This window comes from Schistocerca serialis, chromosome 11 (assembly GCF_023864345.2).
Source record: "Schistocerca serialis cubense isolate TAMUIC-IGC-003099 chromosome 11, iqSchSeri2.2, whole genome shotgun sequence".
In the NCBI taxonomy this organism is placed as follows: domain Eukaryota; kingdom Metazoa; phylum Arthropoda; class Insecta; order Orthoptera; family Acrididae; genus Schistocerca; species Schistocerca serialis.
In genome coordinates this window covers 59,406,394-59,432,127 of record NC_064648.1, presented here as the reverse complement: position 1 = coordinate 59,432,127, position 25,734 = coordinate 59,406,394, and the positions used below count along the sequence as shown (strand labels likewise).

At 41.5% G+C, this 25,734-nt stretch overlaps 2 protein-coding genes across 4 annotated transcripts in view; one reads left to right on the top strand and one right to left on the bottom strand.

The window, feature by feature from the left end:
• LOC126427022 (zinc finger protein 99-like) overlaps window positions 1–25,734 on the top strand; it is a 458,738-nt gene that overhangs the window by 296,700 nt on the left and 136,304 nt on the right. The window lies entirely within an intron of this gene.
• The window catches only part of LOC126427021 (neprilysin-2-like), a 266,242-nt gene that overhangs the window by 135,251 nt on the left and 105,257 nt on the right, over window positions 1–25,734 (bottom strand). For all 3 annotated transcript variants that reach the window (XM_050089185.1, XM_050089183.1, XM_050089184.1), the window contains one exon: window positions 4,480–4,613. In XM_050089185.1, coding sequence (XP_049945142.1) covers window positions 4,480–4,613 — 134 coding nt within the window. The remainder of the gene's footprint in view (window positions 1–4,479; window positions 4,614–25,734) is intronic.

Genomic DNA, 25,734 nt, shown 5'->3' with positions numbered 1-25,734 from the left:
CATGGTGAGGATAAACGCCAGTGCAAAGATGTGGCAGCAGGCTTCTTTCTAACGAAGTTGTTGCGAAAGTGGAATGGCGAAGACTATCACGTCAGACGATGTATTATTGAGCAGCAATATGTCTTTATTGAAACGATTTTCAATGAGTGGGCTGTAATAATCTTGAGCTGACATGTATACTACATGCTGCACAAATACGATACGAAGTAGTTGTCCATATATATGAAACATTGTCTATGAAGTTCGACTTCACAACAACTTCAGTGGAAAGAAACCTGCTGCCTCATCTTTGGAACGGCGTCCAACTTCACCATGGCATTCAGTGGTTCCAAATAGTTCACTAACAGGCATTGAGAGGGCAACCCATGTACTGCCAAACCGAAGTTCATTTATCCTACATATTTAAATATTTTTAACGCTTCTTAATTGACAATAGCTGTTTAATAAGCTAAGTTTTGTGTGTATTTATTTTTAATTACTGACAATGTTCTTTTAACTAAGAAATTTTAAATTGTTATTCGACTCATAACTCATTGGTTAGTAATGACGTCATGCCGTCAGAAGTGGGCGGAGCCTCCATTATGTATAGTAAGACGTGCACTGGTTTCTCCAGTAGTGATTCTCCAACAGAAAGAGGTTCCTACTCAATGGTAAATCATCGTTTTATAGCTTTATAACTTTATGTATTTTCTTTAATGTATGTAGCCCTCTAATTAAAGGTTTGTATACAACTTGTAGTACTGAAGATGACCACAGTAGTGGTCAAAACCGGTCACCTTGATAAATAAATCATGATCAAGACTGTTTTTAATAGTAAATGAAGAGACAATGTTGCAAATATTTCCGGACACAGGGATTATCAGCCAACTACAAACAAATCAGCAAATCCGTTGTTGGTGCATATCCATTTCACAATACCAGACATGCATTAGTGCAAACTCCTCCTAGTACGCACACTAATTTCACAGCAGCAAAGAGAGGCACTATTGCAAACACTAGCATCCAACTGTAAGTCAGTCAGTGCATCAGAAGTACACAAAGCAGACACAGAAGGAATACTGCTGTGTGTTGTTAACGTGTCGGTTGCATGCAGTCATATAGGTGCTTGAATATTTGTTTGTCAGTGTGCAGTCAATTCAGACAGACTTTGTGGTGTAGCTGTAGGAAAAATGTGTTGATGCAGTAGCTGCAAGTTGTTGCACGTCTTTTCAGACGCCTACGTGGAGACAGATGCAGACAGTGTAGCAAATTATTGCGCATATTCATAACCGCACAACCTTCCCAGCTTCTAACAGGGTTTTCATTCATCAAGAAGTGTCAACAAGAAAAGGTGACCATTTTGCAGTAGTTGTGTTCAGAGCTTTCCAGAAGAGTAAAAACTGAACTGATTCTATACAGAATCAGAAAATCTATTGAACCGATTATGTAAAGAGTTAGTGATTGTAGTAAATCTAAGTAGCATAGGAAGCAAATGTGTTAAACAAGTATGATGACGTACAGTCAAATTAGAACTTTCATAGGTTAGGGATAAACTTTTACTCTCAATGTTCTGCCTCAGAGACGCCCTCCCAGATAACAAACAAAGCATCTGCCGATGGTAGGAGAATGGAGTAGATAAATGGACTCAAAATTTTTAAGGAAAACTGGTCATTGAGAATTTGCAGAGTACTTGAATTATATTGTCCAGATGCGGATTCTGACCCTAATTTTTCCAAATAGTAGTTCCACATGTTAGCCACTAAGGCGACTAGTCGGCTTTAACCCATGATGCAATGACATTCTGGTCAATGACGTTGTCCACATGTGCCATCATCCACACTCTGTAAAGCAAAGGGAAGTTCCTGGAGGAGGGTCCTTCCAATAGCGTTTCTTGCTCTTGCATACACATGCAGAGCCTGGTGTTACAGCACAGGGGTAGGAAATTAAAATTTTTTATTACAACTCATAAAAATTACCACAGGAAAATTAAGTCATACCACAGGCAGAGGCGGAATCAGGAAGTACGCCAGTATATCCCAAATGGGTTAGGTAGTCAACATGTTACCACACCATATGCTCAGTGGGAATACGCATACAGCAGGAAAGAAGACTACGAAAGAAAACTAAATGCAGTAAGACGAGCATATTCGCTAGGTCGTGATTCCATGATTATGATACTGTAGTGGATCTGTGTCCTATAAACTACAGCACAGTCTATGAATTAGCCGACAATGCACTTGAGACGATGGTGTCCAGCTGGTGAACCTCTGGCTGCCCGCCACCTTCCGTCTACTGATGGAGAAACTGGCTGTCTCCTCACAACACCACACCACAGGTCCTCTTTGGATCCACATACCTCTTCAACACAGAGGCATCTAAGGCTGTTCAAACGTACCAGGTGTTAGGGAGGGGATCAACCGATCACACGACTACTGACGGGGGTACATCGCGGATTGGTCATCAAGGATCATCGTAGAATTCAGAGTGTGATGGAGAATACTTCAGCAGCCGAAGCAAGATCACTTCACGCTGGGCGACGACTTTCCCTATTCGCCAGCAACCTGCCGTGGCGCCAGGCTCTCTAATACCTTCTCCTGAGCGAGCAACCACTTCGCTAACTGGACAGACGTCAGTTAGAATCCACGACGGAGCTGAATGAGGGGTAGCCGAGGCTAGCGCAGAGAAACAACTACTTGTAAAAACTGGGAACTCTAAAAATATTTTATTAGCATAGAAGGTGCACCACAGATTTCCAACAGCTGACCTGACTTCACACACAAGTGCCTGTGCTCGGCCTCTGTGCAGTGGGAAGAATTACTGATAAACACCTCTGTGCACGCTGTGTGTGCTTCATTAGTCTAATCTTTTCTTTGGGCTCCCTATGTGTATGATAAATAAAGCTGGTTCTGGCCACTGTCAGTGCACTTTTGTTGGGTAGTTGGCGTCGATCTTCGAGTGTCTGCAGTAAAGGTGATTCAACATGTCATTGTCTGTCTTACTTTGATTAAAGATACCTGTGACCGTTTTTGCGACTCTTTTTTGTATATGTTCGATAGCCCCATTATGCGATCTTTGCTGTGGTAATTATTAAGAAAGATCACACAAGAGTTTGATAGTTTTCTACTATAGTTTTTCTGAAAACGAAGGAAGATTAAAGTTCATCATACCACTGACACCATGGTGATTACAGATAGTGCTCAAGGTAGGATTGTTTCAAAGAGCGGAAACAACAACAGTCATGTTCGTTCAAAGGAACCAACGTGGCATTTACTTGGAGCGATTTAGGTACATGACGGAAAACATAAACCAGGATGGCTGGACTTCAACTGCCATCCTACCGAATGCGAGACCATTGTGTTAACAACTGTGCCACCTTGTTAGTGGCATTTTTTCTAGGATGTTGGTTGTGGTGGAGAAGAGTTGTAGGGGAGCCTCCTGTCAGGGTTAAGTTTGAAAGACCCAGTTTCGCAGTGACTTTGCACATGCAACAAATTTGATTGTGTGATGCTGTTGTGGTTTGCAGTCTGAAGAGTTGTTCAGTGCAACTTTGCACGATATCTCATCCCGAGAGTCTCCTCATTTGAACTCCTACATTTCTCACCATTACCAGACTGTATATTCTTTGGTGACAACCAACTTTTCCCTTCTTCCAGTCATGTCATGCCATTAATTTCTTTCCCCCCATTTCAATTCAATACCTTCTAATTAGCTACTCGATTTACCTAACTAATTTTCGACATTCTTTCACAGCATCGTATCTTTCTGAGTGATCTCTTTATCACCACATTTCTCTTCCATATATTGGTAATATCCCGATAAATACATTCCTAAAATATTTCCTCACATTTAAATTTGTGTCACTTGTTAACAAATATATCTTTTTCTAAAAGCGCTTTTCTACCTATAGCCTGTCTATATTTTACATCCTCTCTACTCTCTACTTTGGCTATTATCAGTTATTTTATGGCCATAGTAGCGAAACTCCTCTGCTACTTTTTGTAACTCATTTTCTGCTCTTATTTCTTTGGCATGCCTTATTCAGTTCGACTTCATTTCGAGTTAGGGTACTTCATCTACATCTGCAGCTGTACCTGCATTTAGGTGTAGATTTTTAGTTATGGCATATTTTTTATACATACTAAATTTTTCCCGGTGAATCATTTATGCTGTTTTGATGACTTCAAAAGTTAAAGTAAGTTGGTGGTATCATAGGTTTGATTTTTCCAAATTGACAATACGTGTATGGAGATGTGATATTTTAATGAAATTTTTTATGGTTCTTATACAGTTTAAGGGTATTTGCCAGAAGATTTATAGATTGTGAAGTTCTGGACAACAGATATGAGAACCAAAGTGGGGAATGGGTCCTCATAACTCTAGCCAGAGGATGTCGTGACAGAGAATTCGCTATCGTACTCCTGTGTTAAGACCACCACCAGCAGCAGCAGCTAAGGCACACGCAGAGGTTTATTTAGGTTTGTTTTAGTTTTGTGGCCATACTGGGCTGGTGCTGCCACTTGGCAAAGAGGACGCCCAGCGAGACGGCGAGAGCGATGGCTGCCAGCAGCGTGGTCGCAGCCACCAGCGTCAGCCTGCGCTCCATGGGGGTGCAGTCGCGGCAGCACGTGGGCCCCCTGCAACAGGCAGAGGAACTCAGTCAGCACCGTGGCGCAACACGACCGCCTGCCTTAGTTTACCACCGAAATGGAAGATGGCTGTGGAGTATCCTTCTTGGATGTTTTGGTCACGCGTAGGGTTGTAACAGTAAAGACTAAACTGTTTTGAGGGAATTGCCCAAAACTGGAACCCCATTTTGTTTATGACATAAAGATATTAATAATTTTTTTTAAAGTGTGTAATACTAACTTTAGTATGTTACGCACCATTTACATTTATCCCATAGAAAATATAATTAAAATTTACTATGAAAATTATTTTCAAGAACCTTAGAACGTTTGCAAAAAATGAGCAAATTAACACTAAACAAAATTAGAAATATGTATTAAAGGACAGGAAATGTAATCTAGTTTCACAGTATGTGGTATAACAATTACAGCGTTTAGTTTTAAAAATGATACAGAATGTATTAAGAAAAGGTATAGAAATTGCATATGAGCACTGAGTCGTTTAGCGACAAAAAATGCAGATGTGTACGTCCTTTTCAGCTCCATCACAGTCCACATAGTTTGACAGCGAGCACTTAACGCACATGACCGAAATTTAACCCTTAGGTTCCTACGAAAATTTCCTGTCCAAAAACGTACGATAACCATTTTCTTTGGAGGAAGATACTAGTGGGAGAGGATTGAGTTCAGATGTCCCAGAGGACATGTTGTTTTCATTTCCAGTGTTCGAATTTTTTGTATTTTTCCAGAAACTTGGACGCTTTTTTATGGCCTTGTCTTGAAAGTACTTCTGCTGATCCGTCTCTGGCCATGAGTACCTTAGCGTGCTTGCTGTTCAACTGCCTTGGCTTGTTTAGCTATTCTTAGCTCCCACCAAGTTGACTTAATAAGGTAGTAAGGTAGTTGCGATGACTATGGAGCCGCAAGGCTTTGCTCTCGTATTCAGGATACTTTTTTTGATTTTTGGAATGGGAATGCTGTTAAGTTGGGTTATCTTACAAGATTTGGAACCCAGAGGATCTTTTAGGCATGTGGTTTGGTAGGTGAGTAGGCATCATTTCAATCTGCTCAATTTTATCTTAATACTTATTGTCCTCTACATAACAAGGACCTGTAAACGACTGAGGTAGGTAATCTGAAAATAGTCGTAAATGAGTTGGGTGTTGTTGGCATCTTACATGTCCACGTTTCCAGCTCTCTATAGCTGAAAGAACCTCTTGCCTGAGACTGTGAGATCATTTGGAACTGGCTACTGAAATCATTTAACTGAGGTTTCAAGAAGGAGCTCATATATTCTACTCTCCTTTGCATCACACTAACGCAGTGCTAACATTTCGGTAGAAATGTCTCCTTTCTTCAGCTTCTGTCATAATTCAGAATCAGAATCATGTTTACAATTATATAAATTCTATCAGTTCGGCTAATGCAAATTAACGTAGCTCGCCTAAAATTGGGAAGTTTAATTTTCCACCCACCATGTGGTTTTTGAATATGGGCAGCACGTTAAAATTTGCTAAACCAGAATGGATGAGGCAAATAATTGTCTAATGTTCACATGGAATATCAGTTTTATACAATGTGAACGAAGTATGGTCACAGTATCCTCTTGTGATAACTTAAAGTTTCTCCACACATCATGAGGCCATAACCATGGCCTGACTGCAACACACAGCTCTTCTATGCGCTGCTGCGTCTGCTTGTATATGTCCCGCGGTAATACGTCACCACCAATCACGTCCATTGCTGCTTGTTGCATGCACAAAAATAATCAGCTCTTAAAATAACATCAATTGCCAGCTTCAGCACAATTAGAAAATTCACAGACAATCTCTCACCCTGAGACAAAAATTCGATACACACCTGTGTCTCAGCTTTAAAACTGCTTCCAAAGATAGCCCACTTCACCTTAGTCCACTGTAAGCCATGAAGCTACACTTTCATACTTCTAAAACGCACCTCACTCAACACAAATCCAGTGCTATACATATCAAGAACAGACGAAAAAATAAGTCCATTAACATCTACTTTAAATACTGGACTCACCAAAGAATTTACATTTTCCTGTCTCTCTCCAAGCAAAAGCAACATCACATCTTCAAAATTCAACACACTCAATTGTTCATAGCTAGTATTCATTATATTTTCAGTATACAATCAGCTGCTGACTGAAATTGTCAGTCATATGTCGGTGGGCTCTGTGTACACACATTGTTCCTTGGATTAACTGATTGCACCTCCATAATCTGCACTCCTGAATCTCTGTCATAACTATAAGCGTCTCTGTTATTACCTCTGCTACGTATGTTGTTACCAAAATGTCTACCATTCCAGTTGTTTCTGTCTTTTCCATAATCACTATTCACACTGCAGTCCTGTATTTCATCCCAATGTCTTCATCTGCCATTGCCTTACCTGTCATGCTGGGAATCAGATAACTCATGATTGTAATTTCTACTCCATTATGACCAAGGCTGTAGATAAATAAACTGATTGTTGTTCCTACCACACTTTATCGTCACTGTCACACTCCAACTCCTGTAACACACTTTGGAAGCCCTCCAAGTCATCATCCACAAGACCAGGAAGAATAATTTGTCATAAATGTTAAAGGAGTTTCAGAAGACAAATTCGAATCAATTCAGCAGGACCATAAGGATAGTATGAGGTATGCCTGGAAAATGATTTGGAAGAAAACTCATAAAAAGATTTTTTCCAACCAAAATTTATGTTGAGAAGAAAGAGCTTTTCTTAAACTATTTTTCTACATAGCTGCGACATTTCTTCAGACATCTATCATAGCGGGAAACTAACTTTTCTATGCCTTCCTCATAGAAAGATACTGCCAGTGAAGAAGGTGATCCAGCTGCTCCCACCTGAACTGTTGAATAATTTCGTAAACGAGACCAGCAGAATAGAGGCGTGCACTGTCATGAAGTAACACAATTCATTGACTGTGCTTTACATGCGTTTTGTTTTTAATTGCATGCCAAAGTTTTCTCCATGTTCCACGGTATCTTATCCATAAACAGAGGAATGATTTGGAAAACTAAATGCTGCACCTGACCTTTCAAGTGTGCAAAGAACTAAATGGTCCAATCAAAGTAAAACATTCAGATATGTAATACGTGGGGCAAATGTTCCAAAAGCGAATAGCAGTCCTTGTGGTAAAGGTCGGAAAAAGAGCAGAAGCTTAATGTATTCAGGGCTGAAGAACAAGTGAAAACAGTAGATGATAGCAATAGCACAGAAAGTGTGAAAAAGGTAATAACAAGAATAGGAAGAGAATAGCATTACAAGAGAAATAAAGAATCATACAGAAGTACGTCGATGTTGCTAAAGAAGGGGAATGGCAGAGCTTCTTGTGACAGTAGAATGCATCAAATGGACAAGTTTAGGAATGTGATCAAGTGTATAACAGTTTCAGAGAGTAGGGAAAAGAGAAGGACAAGAGACTAAACAAAGGAGGAACAGATCTGATAATAGTTCTACCTAGTGCCAATAAAACAAAATATTAGGGGAGATGTAGGGTGTGTAACAGAGGAGCATGGTGATGGAGAAATAATTATAGTCTCAGACAAAGAAAACTGCAAATAAAGATGAAACTTTTGAAGATAATAATCATAGTTCTGAAATGATTTAGGTGTAAAGCCACGACAATTACAGTATTTATTAGGTTAAAGCTGGATTGTACAGCAAATTGTGCAATGTGCAGACACAAAAAGTGATAACCCTGTACACACTACTAATGAAACAGTAATCTCCACAAGTATGAATAAACGAAGCAAAGAATTTCAGAAACTATCAGATGTAGAGAACAAACAGATTACCAAATCAGAAACAGGTTAAGATATGACAATTCAGCATAAGCAGAAAGCATGTAAGAAGGCAAAATGTAGACAAGACCTCCAGATAAGTCAACATTTAAAAAGGCAGTTAAACATCTTGGAGTTAACTGGCTGTAGAAAAGCATTTTTTTTTTTTTTAGAGAAGATAATGAGAATAAGTCTTTAGTAAGCCTAACACAGACAACAATATCATTAAATGACTACAAGAATAATTTACAAGTTTTTCTTGACCCAAGTATGAAAATTAGCCTGATGTCAAATGCATGTTTTGAAACAATAAGGAACTAAGCAGGAATAGTAGCGATACCTGTTGTATGTATTAACTAGTTGGCGCAACTGGAAAAGTAGGGGAAACTATCAAGAAACAGTTTATAACAGATTCTGAAATACATTGTAAATGGCTTAGCAATGAATTCTTAGTTATACCAGAGTTAAGTACTGAATCAAAACTGGTGTTTAGCAGACGATACTTGTATCATAATACATCCCATACGATAAAAAGCAACAGATGATTTGGTAAATAAAATTCTGAAAATTCTGATAATGGACTCTCCCTAAATTCAAAAGCAAGGACACCACATTTCTGTTCGTGCAAGAAATACAGTCACAACAATAACTTATGTGGTGCATGATCAGGAGTCAGTAAGTGGGATAGAAAGCTCCAAATTTTTGAGTGTACATGTTGATGAAAACTTGAACTGGAAGAAAATGTTACTGAGGTTCTCAAACAATTACGTTCAGCTACTTTTGCTCTTCATGTAATTTTTAATCTTAGAAACAAACCTATCAACCTTCTGACATATTTTGCATATTTCCCCCCTCCCCAATAAAGTACAGAATAATTTTCTGGGGTAATTCATACTTAGAAAGAAAGTATTGATTGCACAAAAGCGAACTGTAAACAACAGAGGGAAATATGACATTTATTGACCACTGTTAAAGCTGTCAGTGGCTCTGAAAGGACTTCAATATGCACCAATAATATTTTTTGATCATTTTCCCAGGAACATAAAATGTCTGAAAGGCAGCAAAGCAGATTTTAAATCTAATTTAAAATCAGTTCTCCTGAACTACTCATTCTATTCCACTGACCAATTTCTAATTAAAAACTGGTAGCTGCAAGAAAATTAAGTTCTTCACTAGAGCTGATAACAATAATAATGATAATATATTCCCAAATGTCAACACTAATCATGCATATTCTAAGCTGACTCAGTCCACATTACTTTGATAAAAGAATCGTTCAAATGGGCCATAAAGAATGTAACTAACAAACTAAGTGATTTTTGGGATAGAGTGGTTGGTGAAGCATAATAAAAAAGTAATAAAATGTGTAGTGAATGACAAGTTACTCCAAATAGCTTTTGAGGAGCTAAGTGGAAGATACTTAAATCAGGGTTATTCATTAAGAATAAAGTACACTAGGACAAAAGACGGCTTAGGTCATGGTTCACAGCAGTACAATGAAAGACTCATTGATGATCATGAAAACATAATAAATGAGCTAACGAAAATAGTGGAGGAGATTAATGATTTGGTAGTAACACAAAAGCAGGATTTACATCAGGTGTTAATGGCAATGAACGAGAATTTTCTGATACATATAGAGTAGTAAAAGGATTTGAACACAAGGTAGATGCAGAAGAATACGAACCAGTTTTCATTCATCCGTTTCCAATTTCTTTTCGAAGAAGAAAGAAGTACAAAAATAAAGTGATAAGATGATGGAATGAGGCATAGTAGAGCAAAGCTGTGGTCTGTACAATAATCCCTTGAGAACAGTGAGTAAGAAATATGGAGTAGTTCAGGTTGTAATAGACGCTCATACATTGAACAAAATAGTAAAATGGGAAACTGACCGTCCAGAGAATTTAAACAACTGTTACAAAAATTTTATGATTTATGATGTACAGCTAGGTCGGACTGAATGACAGAATATTGCCAGATGTCATCAGTACCTGAATCACAAAAGTATTTGCATTTTTATTTGTAGGAAAATCTAGCAGTACAGCATTAGAATTAAACACATAACTACCAGTATTTATCACAACAGCTGATAAAATAATGGGTGCAGAAGTAAGTTCGTAAATTACAATGTGTGCAGACAAGGTGTTAATAGCACATAAGAAAAGATATTATGTCTGTAGGGCATGACTGAAAGAATTCACATAAAATAGATGCAATAAAATATTGTCCAATAGCGAAGTCCAAAAAACAATTGAAAGCTCATCTACTCATAATGAGATTTTATTTTAAAGATGTGAAAGGGCAAGCACTTAACGATTCTCATATGAATAATTTATTGAAATCGAATAGAGCATTTGTGAGGGCGTCAAAATGACAATCTGAATTCAAAAAGATAAGAGAAGATCTTGCCAAATAAATAATATTATATCTTAACGATTTGAATAAACCATTTCATAGGGAATTGAAAGTCCAGATTTAGGTCTAAGAGTTACATCCTCCGGTGGAAGGAAGAAGATGACCATGTGAAATATTCCCTTAGAAAAATTATAAATGACTGTGCTTACACTGACACAATATTTTTAGCGCAATGCAGTCTTACTTTCAATTATCCCTACAAAAGAATGGTCCTGACTAACAATAACCTATACCTTTCATGAATTACCTTACAAAAATCTTCATTACTCGAACTACTGCAATACAGCGAGCGCCACTACTGCCAGCTAAATAAAATATTCAAACTACTGAAAGCACTAACTACTGATAGGCATAGTTAGCAAATGAAAGATTTTGATAGAGAACGAACAATGTATTTACGTTAATAGTGTTCAAAAGTCATAATATATATACCAGTTCATGATATCCAGTATTACAAATTTACTCTCCCTGATGGACACACGTCCAGATCATCCGCTCTCAAAACTCCGCCATCTCTCTCCCCAAATCCACCACTGCTGGCGGCTCACCTCCAACTGCGCAATTCTACATGCTGTTAACAGCCAACTGCCCAACACTACAATAGCAAATTCCAACAATGCAAACCAGCCACAGACTGCACACAGCACAGCCAGTGATTTTCATACATAGCGCTAGGTGACGTTACCAACATAAAAACCTAAACAGCCTACTTATACATGTTGTCTATAAAGCATTTGCTTTCGTGAATCCGATGTAAGGTAAATATGAAAGTCATTATACCATTTCCGAAAAAGAAGAGTCAACAACAGTTAAGAGATGTAAACACTTCTGGAATTATTTGTGAGGGCACAAAACCGTACTTCACATACACAAGAGAACTTTAACGTTTCTCAAAAATTATTTGCTGTTCCATCGACTAATCCAATAGGGGCTATACTCACACCAATTTGAGATGGAAATAAAATTTTGAAGAACAAATGCATTCCTGAAGGCATACGTTATCCTTTTGAGATATTCGAAGAAAATAAGGGATATGTACAATGGAAAAGCATTGCTTTTATATTTAAGGAGTTTTATATATTCATCTAATATTATTTATTGATGGTTACTTGCAGATGAATATGAGGAAAGAGACCTAAAAGTAGACTATGACTTATAGTTGAAAATTTTATTTCAGTGTTGTACACTTTCGTACATTAGTGTAGTCTGGTTTCTTCCAGAGAAACTATTAACTTATTGTAAATAAAGGTGTAGGGTTCATCTAACGAAAGTAGGAAGCCATTAGGCCTGTGAACTATCAAGCTTTTCCCTTGCCGTTCCGGTCTTGGATGGCCATTTTTACAGGAAGGCCTTGTCACTTCCGTTTATGGAACTCCCAGTCTTTGGAACGAGGTGTACAGCAGATGGGTTGAAGTAAAGGACATAGCCAGCTAACAGTGGTTCACTGAGACCGTTTTCTCTTCATGATTTTTATATTTTCTGCTTACATGCAGTTCATGGAGAAGATGACAGTAATTAGTACATCTGCAGTAATAAATCTTGTAATGAAAACAGCAGCCGTGCATGCAAGATATTTCCAGAGAAATTTATGGTGTTGCGAAAGATGCATCATCTTGCTTGTAGAATGGTTTCAGAAGTTAGACATTATGGCTTGTATGATCTAGTTGAATAACATGTGACACTGAGGATGCTGAGGAAGCAATTATACACCATGTTCTCACCTGCACTGCTTGTGAAAGGGCAAGCTACTGATAATTCATTTCGCAGTTAATCATGTAAAGCTAAATCAGACTCGAGTTAAACATAAAGTATGGTGGTAGTGTCTTTGAATTAACACAGCAACAGTTGAGCCTCGAGAAGGCTTTCCTTGTGATATCAGCTACATCCTGTTTAGTCTGCCTAAATTCTGTCATAAGAATTATTATTTGTCAAATGGGAAAATAATTGCATTTTAGGCAATATTTTACGTAAGTGATTTCTCAATAATTACGTAAATTCAGTATGACAACAGTATCGAACTTCATTTTTGCATGCAAAACTTCGTAAAATGACTGTCGACAAGGATGTCTTGTATGTTCTGTTCTGGTACTAAAAGCAAACGATATACACACCACAAAAAAAGTTTTGCATCACCCCAGTTCCCAGAACTCCTGAAGATAGACTGTGGATATTGTATCACAGACACAGTCCCTTTGACTGTTCAGAGATGTCACTAAACCCGCCCAAAGATATAAACTACCATGCATGAGCAGCGCCTATTAGACGGGGGGGGAAGGGGGGGTGGGTCCGACAGTCGATCAGTTCTAGTCATTCCACCAGGAAAGAGGTACATGGCTCGTGTTGTCTGTAGTTCAAACATGCCTAGACGGTCAATAGCGCGGTTCGATCGAATCTGCATTGTTACTTTGTCAGGAAGGGCTCTCAGCAAGGGAAGTGTCCAGGCGTCTCGGAGTGAACCAAAGCGATGTTGTTCGGACATGGAGAAGATACAGAGAGACAGGAACTGTCGACGACATGCCTCACTCAGGCCGCCCAAGGACTACTACTGCAGTGGATGACCGCTACCTACGGATTATGGCTCGGAGGAACCCTGACAGCAGCGCCACCGTGTTAAATAATGCTTTTCGTGCAGCCACAGGACCTCGTGTTACGATTCAAGCTATGTGCAATAGGCTGCATGATGCGCAACTTCACTCCCAACGCCCATGGCGAGGTCCATGTTTGCACCATACAGCGCAGTACAGGTGGGGCCAACAACACGCTGAATGGACCGCTCAGGATTGGCATCACGTTCCCTTTACCGATGAGTGTCGCATATGCCTTCAACCAGGCAATCGCCGGAGACGTGTTTGGAGGCAACCTGGTCAGGCTAAACGCCTTAGACACACTGTCCAGCGAATGCAGCATGGTGGAGGTTCCCTGCTGTTTTGGGGTGGCATTATGTCGGGCCGACGTACGCCGCTGGCGGTCAAGTAAGGTGCCGTAACGGCTGTACTATACGTGAGTGCCATCCTCCGACCGATAGTGCGACAATATCGGCAGCATATTGGCGAGGCATTCGTCTGGACGGACGACAGTTCGCGCCCTCGTCGTGCACATCTTCTGAGTGAGTTCCTTCAGGATAACGACATCGCTCGACTAGAGCGGCCAGCATGTTCTCCTGACAGGAACCCTATCGGACACGCCTGGGATAGACTGAAAAGGACTGTTTGTGGACGACGTGACCCACCAACCACTCTGAGGGATCTACGCCGAATCGCCATTGAAGAGTGGGATAATCTGGACCAACTGTGCCTTGATGAACTTGTGGATAGTATACCACGACGAATACAGGCATGCATCAGTGCAAGACGACGTGCTACTGAGTATTAGAGGTACCGGTGTGTACAGCAATCTAGACCTCCACCGCCGAAGGTCTCGCTGTATTGTGATACAACATGCTATGTGTGGTTTTCATGAGCAATAAAAAGGGCGGAAATGATGTTTCTGTTGATCTATATTCCAATTTTCTGTACAGGCTTCGGAACACTCGGAACGAGGTGATGCTAAACTTTTTTTGGTAAGTGTACATGTTTCAGTTCAATAGAGCGAAATACAGTGACGTGTGGTAGAAGAATGCTGCATGGAGAGGCGTGGCATTGCACTTTGGCACACTTGAGACCAATCTTGCATTTCCTCCAAGATATATGTTTCATATATTGAACTCTTCAGAAAGATATGCGCCACAAACTTAACATATTTTTGAAAAATCGGTTTCGTTTAAATTTTTGACGTCCTATCTCAAACCCGGAAAAGGGAGAAAAGGGGGGCGCCACTATTGAGCTTTTGCCCCAGTCCGAAAAAGATCGTGAGTCTGGGGTTGGCATTTGGACAACGCTAAGCACGCAGTGAAGTGCGGTTCACTGTGCTTTGCAGACTACAGACGTGTTTATAGTTGTACGACGGGACTTTAAGGGTTAAGTTTACATTATAATGGCAGGCCAAGTAACTTTCCCTGAATTCTGCGCTATACTTAAAAGTTATACAAACGCTTGACACCATTTCTGAACACAATCGCCAAGTCTGTGTAAACAGCGGTCGGTGCTTTCTACGCATCGTTCAGTCGCTCGATGACAAAGACCCGCCCCTTGCTGAGCCGCACACTGAGGCCGTGCGGTGCGTCCCCAGCCGGCGCGCCACTCCACCCGCAGCTGTCCCAGCAGCGGCAGAAGCGGCTCTGCAGGGGGACCGCCCGCTACACGTGTCCTCCCTCGCCCCTGACGGCGCGGCACACCTGTTGCGCAGTGGTCCCAGCAGGGGGCCGCCCGGCAAGCGGATTTCCGTGATCTTTGTATCCGTGGTGCACGAAGTGCAGAACTGAAACATCAGTCTTCCCGTGCTGTTCGATGTAATTTTCAAAAATTCTCAAATAAATCGGTTTTGAATTTCTCCGAGCTACAGTAACTCCCTCAAATTAAGGCTCTTTTCACAGTGGACCGCCTGCCTGATTCGGTAGCGTTTAGCAATGACAATCGCGTCATCAGTGGGTCGCTGCTTCGAATCTTGCTATGGAATTGCTTTTCCATTTCATTTTTTGTTCCATTTGAATCCCTAAATCTTTCAAATATAAAATGCATCAAATATACGCTAATTAACACCTATTTAACCATCCTTTTTCATAAAAAAGATGCGTATATTCTTCTTTCTTATTACATACCAGACACAAAATTGTAGATTTCACTGGAAATATAAATCATTAATTATAGATCCTTTATAAAAGATTATTAATAATTTTGTAACGCTTTTCAAAATTTAAACCACCTTTATTAACAATGTGATGAAATATCGATAATTAGGAATTACGATTAGATAACTTAAACAGCATATGTTTGATAAATTTTACACGTAAATGATGTGGATATTCCAATTCAACGAAGAAAAAGGAACGAAAAGAAAATGGACCGTGGCGATATTCGATCACTCAATTTCTGTTTTCAATGGCACTGAGTGATCAACACGGGCCACCGCTAAAACCCCCTAATTTTAGTGAAATACTGCTCCTCGAAAAATTTCAAAATCGATTTTCTCGAGCGTTTTTGCAATTGTATTGAACCGCTTTCGCACATGGATGTTTGAGTTCTTAACTTCACATATCACGAATACAAAAAATTAGAAAATTCCGATTACCAGGTAGTATCTTTGTTAGTGTGGGTCGACATGCGTAATTTACTTCCTGAAGTCCCTCTCGTATCTTAGTATCTAAATGTACTCGCGTGGTACCAGAAACAGAAATGGCGCTAGAGATCCAGATGTTAAGTACTCTAAAGTTCAATCAATATATTTAGGAATTTTTTATATATAACCACTACAGTCTGCTAAAAATTGTTGTTATTCTGCGGCTACTTCGACATTACCGTCACTATCTGGCAGAATTATTTTTCTTTTTAGTTTTTTCATTTTGTTGTCTGAGCAGAGCTCATATACCTATCATCACACGTATCAGATATAACACACCATCACAAACGTAAAATCGCAGTAGAGTCATAGTGCAAGTTGACCTCCTCTTCTAGCAAAAACATATATAAAAGGTGATGTCCTCTCAAGTCTCTCTGCAAACAGGAACCGATGGCGACCAGATATTGTACGAGGCGGCTCGTGGCGTTGTAGCAGATGTGACAGGCATCCTGTCCTACACCAGTTTCGCACAATGTACGAGTGTGGTTTGAAAAGTTCTCAGAACGGAATACAAAAAAAGTACTTACATCACTGAAACTTTTTTTTATTTTTCAATGTAGTGGCCTTGTAGATTAATGCACTTGGTCCAACGATGTTCCTGTGCCATGATCCCACCTCGAAAATCACTTTCTTCCAGACATGCAAAATGGTTGTCAATTCCAGCTATCAAGTCTTCGTTTGAAGTGAATCTATATCCACCAAGCATAATTTTAGGTTTTGGGAAGTCTGACGGAGTCATATGATGTGAATTAGGAGGGTGTGGCAGCAGTTCATACTCACTTTGAGTAATTTTGCCATGGCGACGACATATGTGTGTGGGCGCTCATTGTCTTCATGAAAGATTGCGAGGTGCCTGGGCTACTAGTGTATTTAACACTAAATTCTTCTCGAATCTTCATATGGAAATGATGCTCTAAGCACCCCCTTTTCTAACTCCTACTTTTGCTGTTGCACATGGATTAAGAAGAAACGTGAACTGACTGTAATCGACCCTGCAAGTGAAGTAGAAAAGAATTTGGCACCTGCAATAATTTAATTTGATAGACATTAATTAAATAAAGGAAAGTTTGAGTAACGTAGTGAGAAATGAAAGGGTTGCTCTACCGATTAACAGAATGAAAGTTCTGTCCAAAATAACAATTTGATTTATTATGACTAAACTCAAAATCATAAAAAAAACACATGAAACATTTACAATACGTCATAATGGATCAAACTGGATATACAAATAAATGCTGTGAAAGTGAAGTTGTCCATAAACTAGATTGTGACATTTATGATGAAGTGGTATGTGAAGCCAATCCCTTGCAACTCAAATCTTAAGAGAAACACACAACCAACCCAACATTAATTGATGCTACAGTAGTTATAACTCAGACAATGAACACTCAAGACAGAACAAAGTTAGAAAAAGATGAACAGGCGCGCTCTGCTGAGCTCTGATTATCACAGTGCAAATTCCCTAATCTGCCGGTGCTGCGGACATACATTACCAAGCTGTCTTTTTAACTGCAAGGACACGATCTGGCGTACTGGAAGCGACGGCTGGTTGCTTCGACGTCCCGTCGTGGTGGTGATAATGTCGCGAGTATAGCCCAAAACAAATTGTTCTGGTCTGGTTGTTCCAGACTAAAGACTGCCTATCAATACAAATGCGCCTCTGAGGGAGACGAAGAAGGCTCGCCACACAATCACTGACGGTACGGTGATTGATTTTAACAAGCAAAGTCACGCAGTAACTCCGATACAGTCAACTTTGGGCAAAACTGCCCAAGACAGACAACAGAGGCCGCTTGTACGCGGAACGCTCAATTGCCAACTGTACTCGGAAAGTTACGTTGAAGTCGAAACTTCAGCAACTTTGTTAAACAGTTACAATCAAATAAGAGTAGGCTGTCCAGAGCAGTGAGAGCTCAGTCTTGTAACCTACTCTGACCAAAGGCGAGAGCCGACCCCCACAAGAGCACCCGTACAAACCGAAAACAGAACATTCCCGCCCCCACGACAGTGGCCGTGGTTAAATGTTCCAATCAGCAACTCGAAAACCGGCGGAAAATTCCACTCTATTGCCGAAGCACTACGATTCCACCAATGGAGATTCTTGGCGCCAATTTCTGCGCCGAGTTTGCTACATCACGGAGCTATGCCCTGAGCAAGCCAATCACAGTTACGATTTTGCAGAAAACGCGGGAATTTGTCCGCCAAGACTGCTTGGGAACACAAGTCATTCCCACGCCTCACTGCTAGCCCGCCAGAAAGTGTTTTCGCTAAGTTTCTGCGAAGTAACGGAATCTCTAGCCCAGCCGCTCCTTCAGGCCCCTGTGGGCGTGTCTCCACCGTTGTTATGACAATGTCAGCGTCTGGAAAGCATTCACTCGACTCCCTCACACCCATCGGCTTAACCCTTTCAAGATCAGCAGTGCCTGCCTGTCACTGAACCACCCGGGTGACGAGAGACGCTATGTGGGAAGTCTGCATGTGAAGGAATAGCAACATTTCACCGCATGCAATTAGAGAGGAAAATCGAATTACTCGGAGTAAGATAGAAATATGAGAGGGTGCTTCTGCCACCTCTCAAGATGACTTTCTTCCTTTCTAGACCTGGCGTTTTTTCGCCCATTTTTTGTTGCAATTTGTCCAGGAGATAAGCATAGGAGGTCAGTATTCTTCAGGAATTGTTTGCCCAGTGGCGAGATAATCTACACCCATGCTCATAAATTAAGGACAATGCTGATACATGGTGAAACAACCCTCTGGTGGGCGGTTTGCGGGTTTAAATCACCTCGGGGTATGACCGTGCCATGCATCTGACCTGCGGTCGTCGCACGGTGGCGCTGGCAGCAGTCCACATATGCAGAGGTGTGTTGGTGCATGTTAGAGTACAGTGCAGCGAGCAAGTGTGCAGACGTTTTCAGACATGATAATGGTGACTGTGTGTTGAAAATGGCTCAAAGAACAGATATTGATGACGTAATGAGGGGCAGAATACTAGGGCGATTGGAGGCTGATCAAACAAAGCTGATTGTAGCAAGGGCTTTCCGTGTGCCACAAAGAGTGACCTCAAGATTATGGCAACGATTCCAGCAGACAGGAAACGTGTCCAGGGCTACAGTGCGGGACGTCCACTGTGTACAAAACTGCAAGAAGACTGATGTCTCTTCATCACTGCCCACAGATGGCCATGGAGTACTGCAGATAGCCTTGCTCGGAACCTTACCGCAGCCAGTGGAACAGTTGTCTCCAGACACACAGTCTACAGACGACTGAACAGACACGGTTTATTCGGCTGGAAACCTGCAAGGTACATTCCACTGACCCATGGTCACAGGAGACCCGTAAAGCCCAGTCAAGAACACAATACATGGTCATTGGAACAGTGGTCTCAGCTTATGTTCACAGATGAGTCCAGGTATAGTCTGAACAGTGATTTCCGCTAGGTTTTCATCTAGCGTGAACCAGGAACCAGAAACCAACCCCTTAATGTCCTTGAAAGGGACCAGTATGGAGGGCGTCGTTTGATGGTGTGGGGTGGGATTTTGAATGGTGCACGTACATACCTGCATGTCTTTGACAGAGGAACTGTAACAAGTCCTGTGTATCGGGACGTCATTTTGCACCAGTATGTCCGTCTTTTCAAGGGTGCCGTGGGTCCCACCTTCTTCCTGATAGATGATACCGCACGGCCCTACTGAGCTGCCTGAGTTGCCATCGTGGAGGAATACCTTGAAACAGAAGATATCGGGCGAATGGAGTGGCCTGCCTGTTCTCCAGACCTAAACGCCATCAAGCACGTCTCGGATGCTCTCGGTCGACGTATCGCTGCTCGTCTTCAAACCCCTACGACACTTCAGGAGCTGCGACAGGCACTGTTGCAAGAATGGGAGGCTATACCCCAGCAGCTACTCGACCACCTGATGCAGAGTATGCCAAACCATCGTGCGACCTGTGTACGTGTGCCTGGTGATCATATCCCATACTAATGTTGGGGTACATGCGCAGGAAACCATGGCGTTTTGTAGCACATGTGTTTCGGGACGGTTTTCTCAACTTATCACCAATACCGTGGGCTTACAGATCTGTGTCGTGTGTGTTCCCTATGTGACTCAGCTATTAGCGACAGTTTTGTGTAGTGCCACGTTGTGTGGCACCACATTCTCCTATTATCCTTAATTTATGAGCATGAGTGTACAAACAGAATCCCCTTCGCATACCAGAACACTGATGCCATGACCTTTCCCGCCGAACGAATTGTCTTTGCCTTCTTTGGTAGCGGAAAATCAGCATGTTTCCATTGCTTTGACTGTTGTTTTGTCTCTGAAGTATAGCAATGCACCCAAGTTTCATCTAAGGTCACAAATCGGCGCAAAAAATCTTGTTCATTTCTCCTAAAATGGGCCAAACATTAATTCGACATGTCAATTCTCATGCGTTTTTGGTATAGTATCAAGAGTCGCGGCATCTAATTTGCAGATAGTTTTTTCATTAGTAATTCTTCAGTTAAAATGTGATATACCCTTTAAGATGACATCTCAAGCGTGAGAAATTTTACACACTTTCAATAGGCGATCCTCCGTGACCATTTTGTGCACTTTTGCAATGATTTCTGGAGTAGTGACACATCTTGGCCGACCACTGCGCGGATCATCATCTAAGCTCTCCCGACCAAATTTGAATTCATTTGTCCACTTGGCAGCAGTTGAATATAAAGCAGCAGAGTCCCCCAGTGTAATATGGAAATCAGCACGATTGTCCTTTCCTTTCATACCTTTCTTTACGAAGTACTTAATCACTGATCGAATCTCGATTCTTTTCCATCTTCGCAAATCAGTACGCGGGAAAAACAACAGAGTCACGTCATTGGCACAGCTCTCTTCCAAGAGCATTGACAAGGCACGTGTTTACAGGCAATAGTCCAACGAATATCACGTCAACAATTCGTTGCGACAGCGCTCACTTCTCGTGGTAATTCCGAGAACTTTTAAAACCACCCTCGTAGAAGCTTTCTTAACAGCGATGGTTCAATATTAACTTTCTGGAGCTGCGATGTCTCTCATGCTGGAAGTTCGGAATCAGCACCGGGTTCTTTACTAGCATAATTGTTAACTTCGTAATTGGAGGTTTCATGCCGTTTTGTGCTCAGTTTTCCTGATCGTTGATTTACTAACGTTTAAAGAAAGTGTAGCTGGTAATTCCACACGACTGCCCATTCAGTCAGAGACGGCTGCCTTGGGTGTCTTCTCTTTCAGCGGCAAGTACGTCTCAGTGCTAATACCAGCACATGGTAACTTCCTGCTTACTAGTTGTGATCTGCAGTATCAGATTCATGGCGCCATTTGCTATGGGGCAGTTGAATCTTCCGCTTTTGAGGTTTCTTAATAGTTCCAGCGCTCGTCTTGAATCAGAAAGGATGAAGAACTCGAAACGCCGCTCGGGGTAGCCGAGAGCTCTAAGGCGTCTTGTCACGGTCTGCGCGGCTCCTCCCGTCGGAGGTTCGAGTCCTCCCTCGGGCATGGGTGTGTGTGTCGTCTTTAGCCTAAGTTAGTTTAAGTTAGATTGTGCGTAAGCTTAGGGACCCATGACTTCAGTAGTTTGGTTCCATAAGACCTTACCACAAAAAACTCGAAACCCAAGAGCTTCCAAAAGGATAGCCAGAAGCTAGTCTCTCATAATCGCGAGTTCTTTAGGCAGCTTGAATTTCATTCCAGTATGACAACTGCTCTCGCAACAAGTACGACCATATAAATCTTCATTCTTCGAACAATATCTATAAGATGAGTCTGGCACTGTTGTGTTCGGACAGGTACTTCGTCAAAATGAAATTATTCGAATAATCACAGCCAAAGTGTATACCACATGGCTACTATATTAATGCGTATTCAATAACTGTTTACACGTGTGAATGTAGAAGGTCCCGCTCAGAACACAATAATTCTAAATAATAATGTTTTAAATTTGTTGACCCGTTATACGCACAATACAAAAATTCAAAGTCTGGCAAACAGTGTCTTTAATTTCTAAACGAAACGCAAACCAAAATGTCTTTCATAAAAGCTATGCAGCATAACATAAAGACGATTATATTCATCCATGCTTCATGAGGGCGGACTCTATCGACATCTACGTAAATAATCCGCAAGCCGCAGTAAGGTGGACGGTGGAGAATACCATGTACCAATACTAGTCATTATTTTCCTGTTCCACTCGCAAACAGACGAAGGAGAAAACGTCTGTCTACGTGCCTCCGTACGAGCCCGGATTTCTCGTCTCTTGTCTTCGTGGTCCTGAGGCAGAATGTACGCTGGCGTTGGCAGAATCGCTCTGCAGACAGCTTCAAATGTCGGTCCCCTAAATGTTCTCAGTAGTGTTCCTCCAGAAGAACTTCGCCTTTCCATATCATCTGACTAATACTTGTATGTCGTTTGAAACTACTGGTAACAACTCTACCAGCCCGTCTCTGAATTGCTTCGATGTCTTCCTTTGATCCAACGTGGTGCAGATCCGAAAACTCGAGCAGTGCTCCAGAATAGGTCGCAGTAGTGTCGTATAAGCAGCCGCTTTTGCAGATAAAGCACACTTTCCTTAAAATCTCCCAATAAACCAAGGTCGACGATTCGGCTTCTCTTCCACAATCCTCGCGTCGTCAGTTCCATTTCACGTAGCTCTGCGAAGTTTCGTCTTGATATTTAATCGACCTGAGTGTGTCAATGAGCGCCGTACTAATACTGTATTCGAACGTTGTGGGTTTGTTTCTCCTACACGTCTGCGTTAACTTAACATTTTTCTACATTTACAGCTATCTGTCATTCATTACGACAGCTGGAACTGTCTGTAAGTCATCTTATATTCCCCTAGAGTGACTCAATGACGACACGTCACCGCATACTACAGCATCATCAGCAAACAGGCGAGTGTTGGTGCCCACCCTGTCCTCCAGGCCACTTACGTGTATAAAGAACAACAGCGGTCGTGTTGCAGTTCCCTCGGCCACTCCTGACGACACCCACGTCTCTGATGAACACTCGCCGTAGAGGACAACGTACTCATATAGTTAGTTAAGAAATTTTCCAGTCACTCAGATACCCTGGACCTTATCCCGTATGCCCATACCTTCGTTAACAGTCTGCAATATGGAACGGTGTCAAATGATTTTCGGAAATCTAGGAATGTAGAGTCTGACTGTCTCCCTTCCCCCATGATTCGGAGGATATTATGTCAGAAGATGGGAAGCTAAGTTTCTCATGAGCGATGGTTTCTAAACTGCTGCTGATTCGTGGACATAAGCTTCTCGTCCTCAAGGAAATTAATTGTGTAAGAACTGAGAAAATGTTCAATAATTCTGAAGCAAACTGATATTACAGATATTGTTCCGTAATTTTGTGGGTCTACTCTTTTACCCATCTTGTAGGGAGTGAACATTAATAAGATGGACAAACTGCAGGGACGAATTCCTGACTGGAAACGAGGGGGAAAAAATCCTATGAACATATGTCTGGAAACGCATCGTTGGCACAGTAGATGGCGCTGACGAGTGAAAGTGCCCCTCACCACGTACCGTGTCTTCGTTGTGCGTTGCAGGCTGTGTGATTGACGCAGCGTAATGTAAGCAGCAGAATGGTCCAGTATTCATGTCGGGAAGAGGCCAAGATAGTGTTTCTGTACGGCCAACGAGGCGGTAACGGCCGAGAGGCAGCACGGCTATCCCAAAACAAGTACCTCCACAGACACCAACCATCTCTCACGACATTCCAAGTGCTTTTTGGGCGCTTATGAGGTCCAGAGTCCTTACAGATAGATGAACGTGCAGAGAGGCGGCGGGCTGTGCGTACACCAGATCTGGTGGACCAGGTTCTACGGGATATTGAGACGAACCCCAGTACAGGCTCCAGGCAAGTGGCCCACCAACATGGTGTAAGCCAGAGTACGATTATGTGCATCCTGCGTGAAAACCGCTACTATCTCTATCACCTGCAAGCGTATGGAGGCCACTTTGAACATGTGTTGTGACGTGGATGCGATGCAGCTCTGATCTGTGTTCTGGGCAGTTTGTTGTCCTTGAAAGTGCACTGACCATTTCCAGACACATGTTCATACGATCTTTTTCCTTCCATTTCAGGTCAGAAATGCGTCTCTGCAGCTTTTCCGTTTCACTACTGTTCATCCTGTATATAGGAGCCACTCGCGGCTCTCGCAGGTCCTTCCTTGGGACTTTTGGCACTGGGCGAGAGACTCGCGATGAATGCGAGGAGAGTAGCGCCCAACGCTGCAGGGTACTTTTTGTAATACCGAACTGAGGTCCCATCCGAAAAAGCAACTCTTTTGGTGTCAAATCCTTCCGTTATTTCTCTACACCAGGGATGCTTATTAATATGTCCTCCGTACATAGGTGATTGCGATGGTCAAACGACGACATGTTTGTACGATTCTCATGCGTGAACTATTCATTAAATGCGAAATTTAAAACTTCAGCTTTCCTTTTGCTATCTTCTAGACTTTTGTTGTTGTTGTTGTTGTTGTTATTGTTGTTTCCGTGGTCTGCACTCCAAAGACTGGAATGATGCAGCTCTTCACTATATCCCACAAAGGACTCTTCATCTGAGAATAACTGCTGTAGCCTACATCCATTTGAAACTGCTTACGATATTCATTGTTTGTCTCAATGTTTGCTGCTCACACTACACCCCTCCCTCATTGAGAGACAGTTATTCATGTGTCATCATGTGGCCTGCCCTGTTCAAATGATTCCACTCGAATGCTCCCTCATTACTTACTCGATCTATCCGAATAATTATTTATTATTCCATGAACCGGTTTTCGAACCTTTTCAGGTTCATCTTCAGATGGTTTCCGGAAGTCACATCACTATTTCTAGCATAATTCTGGGTGCTGGCTCTCTGACAAGAAGATGGAACACGCTTTATTGTATTGCCATGACTGTTGTTTATCTGGCGCTATGGATGTAAATTCAGTTTTTTACGTACTGCGACAATATGGGCGGCGTTTTTCGTTAGTGTCCATGTGTTTGCCTCAGTTTTGATGCCAGTTGGAATATCACTTCCCACACTTTTACACAATTTATATTGATTTGCACTGTGACAGCAAAACTTTGCCAGCATCCAGCGTGTTCTATACGACTGTTGCATGCAACAAAGATCTTGACAAAAAGATATGGCACAGGCCTACTTTGCTCAGAGATGTAATTTGTGCTCGTTTTCTTGTATTAAAATCGATACAAGGGCAAATATTTTAATCTGACTGACAAAATAAAATATATAATGAAATGAATTACTACAAGAACAAACTTCAAGTGATATGATGTCGTATTTATATTCGTATATTGACGTATAATACAGTCAGTTTAGGAGCAAGTATTTTAATCAAGATTGGCATTGATATGTTAATGCCAATCTTGATTAAAATATTTCCTCATCAACTGACTGTATTATACGTTAATATACGAATAGAAGTAAGACATCAGATCACTTAAACTTTGACATTAGCATGTCTGTTAACACGTCAGTTCTGGTAACAATGGTGTTGGAACAACAGAAAGCGTTTTTGTTGTACGTTCTGCGCAGTGCGGGTCAGTAATAACTGTTCAGCCTGGCTTCCGGACTAATTATGGTGTAGATCCTGTAATATTAGTAATTCTCGCCTCACAAACATTAATATACGCTCAATAGTAAATGCCT